Source organism: Centruroides sculpturatus, unplaced genomic scaffold, assembly GCF_000671375.1.
Source record: "Centruroides sculpturatus isolate CEXI.00-Female unplaced genomic scaffold, Cexi_2.0 scaffold1361, whole genome shotgun sequence".
In the NCBI taxonomy this organism is placed as follows: Eukaryota; Metazoa; Arthropoda; class Arachnida; order Scorpiones; family Buthidae; genus Centruroides; species Centruroides sculpturatus.
In genome coordinates, this window is record NW_019385676.1 from 36394 (window position 1) to 46087 (window position 9694).

Sequence of the window (9694 nt, forward strand, 5' to 3'; positions counted from 1 at the left end):
TACTGTATATAAAATTTTTAGTGTTTAGCAGGAAAGTTTCAATTCTGACGTGATGTTACAGTCATCCCATGATTCNTTAAAATGGATAAAAGCATTATTAAATAATTATTATTTATTCGTGTATATCGACTTCTTTCAAAGAAATAATCATTTATTGTACAGTTTATGTAAGCTGAAAATTATTCTCTTGTCTTTAATGAAATTTGTTACAATTTACGAATTTCTACAGAAACACTAAATTTTAAACGATGTCTTTGTTAAAATTTATTAATTTGTACCCAAAACGTTAAATTTTAAACATATTTTTTCATATTGGTGTTAGCTTTTGGTCACGTAAACGTTCTATATTTATCACTTGCCGGGAGATTTTCAGCACCGATCTGTTTCATATCTAATTTGCATATTTGTGATAGTACATTACTAAACTTTATTAAACAGATCTAGACAGTTTATATTATTTAAATCTGACTGAATTAATAAAATAATTACTGTATATAAAATTTTTAGTGTTTAGCAGGAAAGTTTCAATTCTGACGTGATGTTACAGTCATCCCATGATTCGCGGGAGATTTTGCGCAGTGATCTTTCTTATATGTAATTTGGCATAATTATAATGGTAAATTATTAATCTTTATTAAACAGATTTAGTTATTGTGTTAAATAAATTCATCGGATTTCATGGAAGAATTTTTCAAAACTTTTAGCGTTTATTCAGAAAAATTTAAGCTTTGATAACGTGAGGAGTATTTTTAGTCTATCCCATATGCATTATTTCGAAGCCAGATTTCGTAGAGTTCGGTTTACTGTTTTTCCTTGCTGTTTCTTGGTTTTTTTCAAGTTCACTACGATAAATTTTTATTACGTAGAATGGATATATTTTGCACTGTGTTTAATGGATAAAAGGTAGAAATTTTAGTGTGAAATTAGAACTTGTTTCAGCATATGCTACAGAAAGAAAAGTTGAAAAATAATTTATTTTCGACAATTAGCGAGAAGTGATCTTTGGATATAATACTTGGATATAAGTGAGAGTATGTATTATAGGCTTACTAATTTACTTGTGCATATAGTTATCTAGTCCTACTTTATGTTTTTTATCGTTTATAAGCCTGTAAGTTAGAAAATCTATTGATTTAGTGCTATTACGTAGAACTATATCAAATACCGAATGGAGGATTTTAGAACTTTAGGAATTTGTTTTAATTATTATAATTAGTTTTTGTGTATCGTTGTACTGTAACTTACTTCTTTTTATTGTTAGAGAAAGTAGGTCACATATTAGCCCTTCCTACAGCGCGTAACTTAGCGACCGCACTTTTTTCACGCGGCGTCTCACAGAATCCATTTTTTTTTCTAAAATTGTAAAATTATTGGCTTTGCGTCAAAAATTATAATTACATCTTTGTTTTTGCAATTTTCTCTACTTTCGAACAGTGTAAAATATTTTTATATTGGCACAAATGCTTTATTTGCATCGAATTTAATGTAATTTGATACGAAAAACGCAAAAAATAAACATATCAAATTTCAACTCGCTGTAATTTATCTCCTGTTTCACCGATTGCTATCGGGTTTCTTTGTAAATGGGGAAGAAATATTACTGTTTCATGTGAAGTGAGTAGAATTTTCTCACTACTGCGAGAAAATTTGTCATCAGACCCTGCGTTACCCCCTACTGCGAAAGTCAATAAACGTTAATTGTTTTATGACTCTATTTTCAACACTTCTCTTCTGAGTTGTAAATCGACTAATTGACAAAGTTTTTACTTTATTTTACTCATAAAAATGTTTTTTTCAATATTTAACAGATAGTTTTCTTAGATCTTTANTAGGTTAGTTTAGTTAGTGAGTAAGTTAATGTTAAAAAAAAATAAAAGAATTTGGGGTTTTGCATGTTTGTCTTTTGTCTGTCCGTTCATCTCATATAGTTTGTTGTTGTGTTCCTTTGTTTTTTTGCATTGTCTGTCTAGCTGTTAGATAGTATTAAGATTCGCACCCACGTTCAGTTTCTTTAGCATTAAGTATATATAAGTCTTCCTACTAACAGTTACTTGGCACTAACTTCTACACTTAGCTATTTGCGGCAGCACTGGATCATTGGTGTTCATTACACTCATGTTTTCTTTTAGACTCTTCAGGGAACTACGGCCTTGCAGCCTAAAAACTGCATGCCAACATCAAACATAGAAGATACTGTAGCCATACATGCACCGTTCAGAGAGATCCTACCTTTCTCTACTATCTATCTCCTCCCCTTTCCCTTACCCTCTTTTCCGCCGACTAAACACTTTGTGTACGGCTGAAGTCTTTCTTGTATGTATGTATGTGTGTAAGGGAATTCTCTATAACTTTTACTTTTTTGTCCACTTCAGGTGAAATTTTATATCGTTGCTCTTTATGCTACAACAGATCTGTAGATCTGTTGTAGCATAAAGAGCAACAATCACCTCAGGAGAAAGCGCCGAATATATCCCAGTTTGAAGGAATTATCACATTATACACTTTAAAGCAACAGTGAAAGAAATTGTAATCTGTAAAAAAACGTACTGCATATGGATTTTTCATAGTGGAGAAATAAATGGAAAGATAAGTTTGAAAATAATTATTTAAATATATTTGGAATTATTATTCGAAGCAAGTTACTAGGGTTTCATTTTTCCAACATCGTCTTTGAATGGTGTCTTTGGGAAATGGTCTAATTTAGACGAATTAAATATTTTCAACAAATGACGCATTTATCTATGAACGTATCGAATTGTATCGGATTTGACACCAAATCTAATAAGAAAGTAAAAGCAATTCCTCATATACCGCAGTTGTTATTGTTGCTGTATTTCGGTAAGTTCACATATGTCACTTTTAATATGAGGATACAATCTTTGTGAGAATACTTTGAATTTCGTACATATTTTACCGTAATTTGTACAGTGTGTTCCAAAAGTCTCCATACAGTGGCCTAATAAATAAACCCATTGGACACTGGTAATTGGTCATTGGTTCGTGCCTGACCAATGGGCTGGCCACCATACAGTGTTCTGAGTTTTCTTCATGTGACTAACACCTAAACAGAATCCAGTTTCCACATAGGAAGTTCTGCTAGAAGTTACCCCATTGGCAGATCACCCATGTGTTCCATTGCCTTACTCCGTCAATTCACTGACACAAATTTTAATGCTGACATTTTAATGTTTTGTGAATAAAGTACCTTTGTATGCACGGAAACTTTTGGGACACTGTAGAATCGTATATACCAGGAGTGGCGAACCTATGGCACGCATGGACGAAGTGGCACGTTAGAGATATCATCTAGACGTAACGTATCACACGATCTCGGTTTATCACCTATCTTTATCAATAATCTTTTCGGTTTATCACGCGATCATCCTTTCTTTCAATAAGCTTCTTTATATTTACTGTATTTAAAGCATATTTGTTCCATTTATTTAAATATCTTAATGCGTGCCGAAGATTTAGACTTTGAATAAACTTTTTATGGATAAGAATGATTACTATACGGCACGCGGACTCAAAATGGTTTGCCCATCCGTGGTATATACGAATAGCCTACGTTTTGTGTCGTAATACGAGCAAATCCAATTATCATTGCTATGCATAATTTGCATGTGAACGATATTGGACCCGACAGCAAAAATAATTGCAGTATTTTCGATATAATTTGGTGGTAACATCGAATATTAAGTACAGTTTTGTAGAATATGAGCAAAACAACTTACATGAAAATCCTCTAGTTTTCTATTAGGGCTGCCCATAAATTACGTCCGCATTTTTCTTGAAATTTTTACTTCTCGCCGTCTTGTCCCAGTTTGGCCAAGTTTCCGTAATCTCCTTCCCTCTTCGGACGTCCAACGAAACTCGATCTCCTTTAAAACCTTTATCATTTCACGAATTATAAATACCATAAGTAGAAACGAAACATACAAAAAATTTTGAAATAAATATAATGAAATGCGAAAACTGTATAAATTTTAATGAAATATACTGACGTACAAAAAAGCTTAAAGTAAATACTAGTGTTGTAACGAATAGTATTTTCGGCCTCAGGCCGAATACCGAATATTCGGCCTGAGGCCTATTTTTCACTATTCGGCCGAACACCGAATATTTAATCACTATTCGGCCGAATACCGAATACCTAAAAACAGGTGTAATAAATAAAAAAAACACAGTAAATTGGTACTTTGATTTAATGTTATCGAGTTAGTGTTGTTTGTTTATATTTATTTATAACTTGTAACATGCACAAAATAAAAAAGAAAATAATATTAGTCACGTGTATTCACAATTTATAGTTAGATCAGCACACGTACACACCTATTCGTTCGAGAATCGTCGCACATCTGAGGCTCTGACCCTGCCCATTCCTCTTTTTAAGCGCTCGTCTTTGCTCTTTCCTTTCTCTTTCCTCTATCGCTCTAATCCGTGTATGCCTGTGCATACATCATAATACGCGCTCACGATACTTTCGATTCGTCACTTTTCCGTCGTAGAGTTCCCATTTTACAATTACGTGACTCAGCCTGGTGATAACGGAGAAAAGAGACAGATAGAACGTCGATATAAGTCACAGTTATCATTTCACAAATTCGAGACAGCTCGATAGCCCGAACGGCCCCAGGCTTTCGCCCGTGCACGCTAAGTGACTTTCATTACAAGCATTTAGATTTTCGAAGTCTATGACAACAATTGTTTGGCATTGACGGCTGCGAATTTCGTGCCAATAAGCTGCCTCGACTTGTTCTATTATGTTATCATCTCAATAAGTTATCTTATTTATTTTTACATTTTCACTTCGCGGTCTTTCACTGTTCTTTTTCCGTTATTTACACGTGTAGGTCATTTCATTGTTATACAGTCGACCCCCCTATAAGATATAGATACGTTCCAATTTATTAGGAATTTGATTTCTTACAAGTCGTTCCAATCACAGCCCGACACTTGTCAAGTTTATGGACTACGGCTGATTGAAAGGTTTTCTTCTATAAAATTAATCGATTCTACACTAATCCGAGTCAACATTTCCAAAATACGTATATTTTTTCGTAGTTTTATAGGAACCGTAATTATAGGGGGTGTAAAGTAGTGACCTTTTAGCGGAGTGGGGACAAAAGAGGCGCGACCTTGTCAATTGGACCCACGTGCAGTCGGGTAATATCACTTGTAAAGTATTGACTTGTAAACATGGGTAAGCAAAGGAAGCGCCGGCTTTGTTAATTGGACCCACCTGCAGTCAGACGGTAATACAATTGCCATATCATAAACAAACGAACGTAAACAAGTGGCGGACGTTTGTGTGACTCCGCTCTCCTCGGATGACGGCGGACCTGAGTGTAAGCTGTTCGGACATAAAAAAGGGTCGTGATTGGTCGGAAGTTCCCGTTCCAAAATCCCTTAAATTGCGGGCCGAACGAGAGGGAAGGAGAGAAGGGCAAGAGACTGATACACGGTTGTCTCAGGCACTTGGGAAGCCCGCTGAGCGTAAAGAGAGAGTGTTCTCCTCTGTTAATCTTCTCAGGGACGGGTTAGTGCTGAGACCGGACCGACCGTGCAGTTGAGCCGACTCCAAAAGCTGACTGAGGTCTCTCCCAAGAGTATTAGTTTCCAGACGCCAATCTGGCACGTGATTCACCACCCATGATCTTCCTGTACATATACTATGTTTATAACTTGTACAACTGTAAATAAACTGTAAATATATTCAATTTGAGTGTGGAGGTGTGCTTTCCGACGAACCTGATTCACTACATCGAGTCGTGATACACAAGAAACCAACTCAACGAGGCGGAGTTGGGAAGGAACATTTTCAATAAGATCTTCACTGGGGGGTTGACTGTACACATTTAATATCATTATTTATCGCATACTTCCATGACACTCGTCTGTCCGCTACAACTGCAAAGAATTAACGCGATTGGCGAAGCGTAGTGACAGCGGGCCAATAGAGAGTAGGATCCTTGCCATAATGCGGTTTGCGCGCCAATTTTCGTACGTGCGTTAATCAAGCCTAATAGTTTGGCCGAATATTCGGCTATTCGGCCACGCTCTTGGCCGAATATTCGGTATTCGGCCTGAGGCCGAATATACTATTCGTTACAACACTAAAAAATATCCTTCCTTTACTATTAGACTCATAAATATCAAAGAAGTTTTAACAATGAACGTAATCGTTTGTGAATGTCTTCTATTATAGGAATGGATATGCTGGCAGGAATATATACTGATGATAAAGAACGAGGAAATGCCATGTCTATAGCATTAACTGGAATAGGTGTTGGAATGTTAATAGGATCTGGCCTTGGAGGAATTACCTACCATTTCATGGGAAAGGCCTTTCCATTCTGGATATTAGCAGCTTTATTCTCAGTAAATGGAAGTGAGAGTCTTGGAATTCACAACTTTTTCATAATTTTATAAGTTGAAATTTCTATATACCATTTCACAAATGTGTGGACTCCAATTACTTCTAATTGAATTTGATTACTTTTTCAGTGCTACAGATAATTACAATTTCACCAAAGGAAAATAAAAAAGTCAAAATAAATACTTCGTTATTGTCGCTTATAAAAGACCATTATATCATAATTGCAGCAGGTAAGAGTAATAAGATTGATAAAATCATTTGTATTGGTAAAGAGTATAATGTAAATTGGCACCTAACACATGAATGGAGAAACGGGGATCGTATTATGGATGTATAACAATAACAACTCAATATCAGGATGTATAACAAACTAAACTTATAATACGTTCTATTTTTATAGGGTATATAACAGTTTCAAACATTGCTTTATCAGCTTTACAGGCATCACTTCCTATCTGGATGATGGATAAAATGAATGCAGTCGAATGGCAGCAAGGAGTCGTTTTCTTATTTTTTGGACTATTGTATGTAATTGGCACCATCATTTTCGGTCGCTTAGATCATAAATTCGGGAGGTAAATACTAAATTTCAAACGTTTTCTATTGATAACATAAACAATTATACATCAATACGTGCAGGTGGCTAGTAGCGATGATAGGACTTATCATAATAGCATTAAGTACGATAATTGTAAGTATGAATTAAAGCTGTAAATCAGACAGTACTGACGACATACTGATAAATCGTACTTTTATAGATTCTAATGGTGATTACATTCGAATTGCTGATTCCTCCCTCTGCTGCAGTCGGTTTTGGAATAGGAATGGCACAGTCTTCAATGTATCCTAAGTTAGGTGATATAATGGACATTCGCCAGTCTCCTACATATAGTAGTGTTTACGCTATTGCGGATATTGCACTTTGCTCAGCGTCTATTTTAGGTAAGTAATAATCTGTTTAAGAAATGAATTATATTACATGTACATTTAAGTGTGAAACACAGTTTTCCACTAAAATAATCAGAAATTAAATTAATTTTTTAGGTCCTTTATTAAGCAGTGCTATTGTAAATTACTTAGGATTCACAGGGTAAATAATTTTTAATAATAATTAAATCTCTTTAAATACTATGTTTAATTAAAAACGAATAATATCCAAAGTTTGGTGTACACATTTGGAGGAATATGTGTCCTATACAATTTTTCATTGATTTTTCTTCGTAAGGTACCATCAAAATGTGAAAATCAGGTAGATTTCTATACATATAGATTACAATATCTGTGTTTTTTAATGGCATTGTCGAACAATTGACAATTTTTCAGATTCAGGATTGAAGAAGCATCGACATCAGAAAGAGGCAGATAAATTTCAGCGTTTTTATGATTTTAAAGATATATAATGTGAAAGATGAAATATGAATTTTATTCTAAAATTTCATAACTTTTAAACATATTGTTTTAAAATGTATTAAGAAGATACTTTTATAGAATGATTAGAAAAGTTTCACTAGATGAAAAATCTGCGAAAATGAAAATCCTTTTGATATCATTTTTATTTTAATGTAAAATTATGTATTAAAATTTGCAAATAACATAGAGAAATATGTCAAATCTGTTATGAATTTTAATCGCAAAAAAAACTGTTTAAGATGAAATGTTTTGAAATGCTTAAACACAAGGGTAACGCGATATTCCGGAAAAATTTTCAATCAGTACACTATTTCTACAGTTGAGCGTCGTTTATCCGAATCAATTGGGGACTGGGGTTGTTCGGATAACCGATTATGTACGAAAAAATAGTTTAACGTATCCGATGTTGAAATTTTTCACGGTTGCGTGTCGCTTTGCGTTGAACTTTCGTCGATGTTAAGCCTAACGTAAACTTTTTAAAATAATAATCGTGGTTATTGTATCGTTAAAAATTATTTCTTTATTTTGTACATGCAAAATATATATATTGAAAAATATAAAAACCAAGAAAATATACTTTAGAAGTTGATCTACTATCAAAACTGTTCGATTCAGCACCACACAGTCCTCAGAAAAACACCACACAAAAGCGCCAGTGCTGCCAGTGCTACAATTTATTTTGTGTTATTTATTTCTGTGTTTGTTATATGTACGGAGACTGGAGAGACTCTGTGTGATGATTTCTTGTAACCGTGAACGAATCAAAAGACCTGATAAGATTAACGAGAACATTTATTAGCTTACAAACATCCGAATTTGGATTTTACACAAATTGCGAAATTATACCCCTACTTACGCGAATTCGACTTACGCGGTTATCGCTCGGTCACACGTATCGCGTAAGTTCGGGGTATAACTGTATATTTATTGGACTGAAATTAAAAAAAAAATGTAGACCTATTTTTAAGTTATTCTAGCAAAAGAAACATTCAAAACATAACAATTTATGGTTATTTAAACAGGAAAAGTTCTTTAAACATACATATTCTTCGTGGACTGACGGGTTTTTACGGAACAATAACATCAAAACAATTAGTAGAAAACTAAATTTTTTTTACATTTTGCTACCTTTCATCAACTTTTCTACTTCTTTTTGTACAAAACAAACAGTTTATATATATAATATATATATATACAGTAGAACCTCGATTATCCGGACTAATTGGGGATGAAGGTAGTCCGGATAAGAAAAAATCCGGATAATCGAAACAAATACTTTAATTTGTCTTTTAATGATAATACAACACGTTTTCTTTTCGATGACGTATGGGTAATATTAGAAGTAAATACTGTATTTAAATCGTGATCAAATTTTCAAGAAACAAACGTTCGTATTGAATTTGGACTACTACTGACCAGCGCTAACAGACTACCTATTGTTTAAAAGGCCCTCTGGTGGCTCAAAAAGACGGATTCTATAAAATAAAAAGCAGTTGAAACTGCATTTTTATGAATAAATTTTGTCAAACTATTTATCGTTTTATGACGAGTAAAATTTTTTCGTTGCGTTCTCGGCTTTTAAGTAATGCATAAAGCTTCGAGGCGCGAGACCCTTCGGACCACGAGGCATAGGCGGTGGCCCACGTTGCCCATGCCTTACGCCGCCCTTGGTCATAGAAATGATGTAATTTGAATATAAATTATTTATAAATACGTATATCAAGTTATATTTTTATTACGACGCAAAATATATTTAAGAGTTTACGACCACTGTGCTGGGTGAGACGTTGTTGAAACAAAAAGTGTTATGCATTCCATCACGTTCATAAACAGTGTCTTAATTCGCCAAGTGCAAATCAGCAAATTCGTAAAATTTTTGTTTATTTTGAACAATCCGGATAATCG

At 34.1% G+C, this 9694-nt stretch overlaps 1 protein-coding gene across 1 annotated transcript; it reads left to right on the forward strand.

Moving 5' to 3' along the window:
• The first annotated feature begins 574 nt into the window (after positions 1 to 574).
• On the forward strand, positions 575 to 7675 carry LOC111641117 (synaptic vesicular amine transporter-like). Its single transcript, XM_023387237.1, has 7 exons — positions 575 to 616; positions 6209 to 6391; positions 6508 to 6609; positions 6780 to 6954; positions 7138 to 7321; positions 7424 to 7469; positions 7541 to 7675. The coding sequence occupies exons 2-5, from the start codon at positions 6211 to 6213 to the stop codon at positions 7142 to 7144; spliced, it is 465 nt and encodes a 154-aa protein (XP_023243005.1). The 5' UTR covers positions 575 to 616; positions 6209 to 6210; the 3' UTR covers positions 7145 to 7321; positions 7424 to 7469; positions 7541 to 7675.
• The last annotated feature ends 2019 nt before the right edge of the window (positions 7676 to 9694 follow it).

Coding starts and splice junctions, on each gene's coding strand:
- LOC111641117 (XM_023387237.1), top strand. CDS start 6,211: ATGGATATGCTGGCAGGAATATATACTGATGATAAAGAACGAGGAAAT. Junction 6,392..6,507: donor TTTATTCTCAGTAAATGGAA/GTGAGAGTCTTG, acceptor TTACTTTTTCAG/TGCTACAGATAATTACAATT. Junction 6,610..6,779: donor TTATATCATAATTGCAGCAG/GTAAGAGTAATA, acceptor CTATTTTTATAG/GGTATATAACAGTTTCAAAC.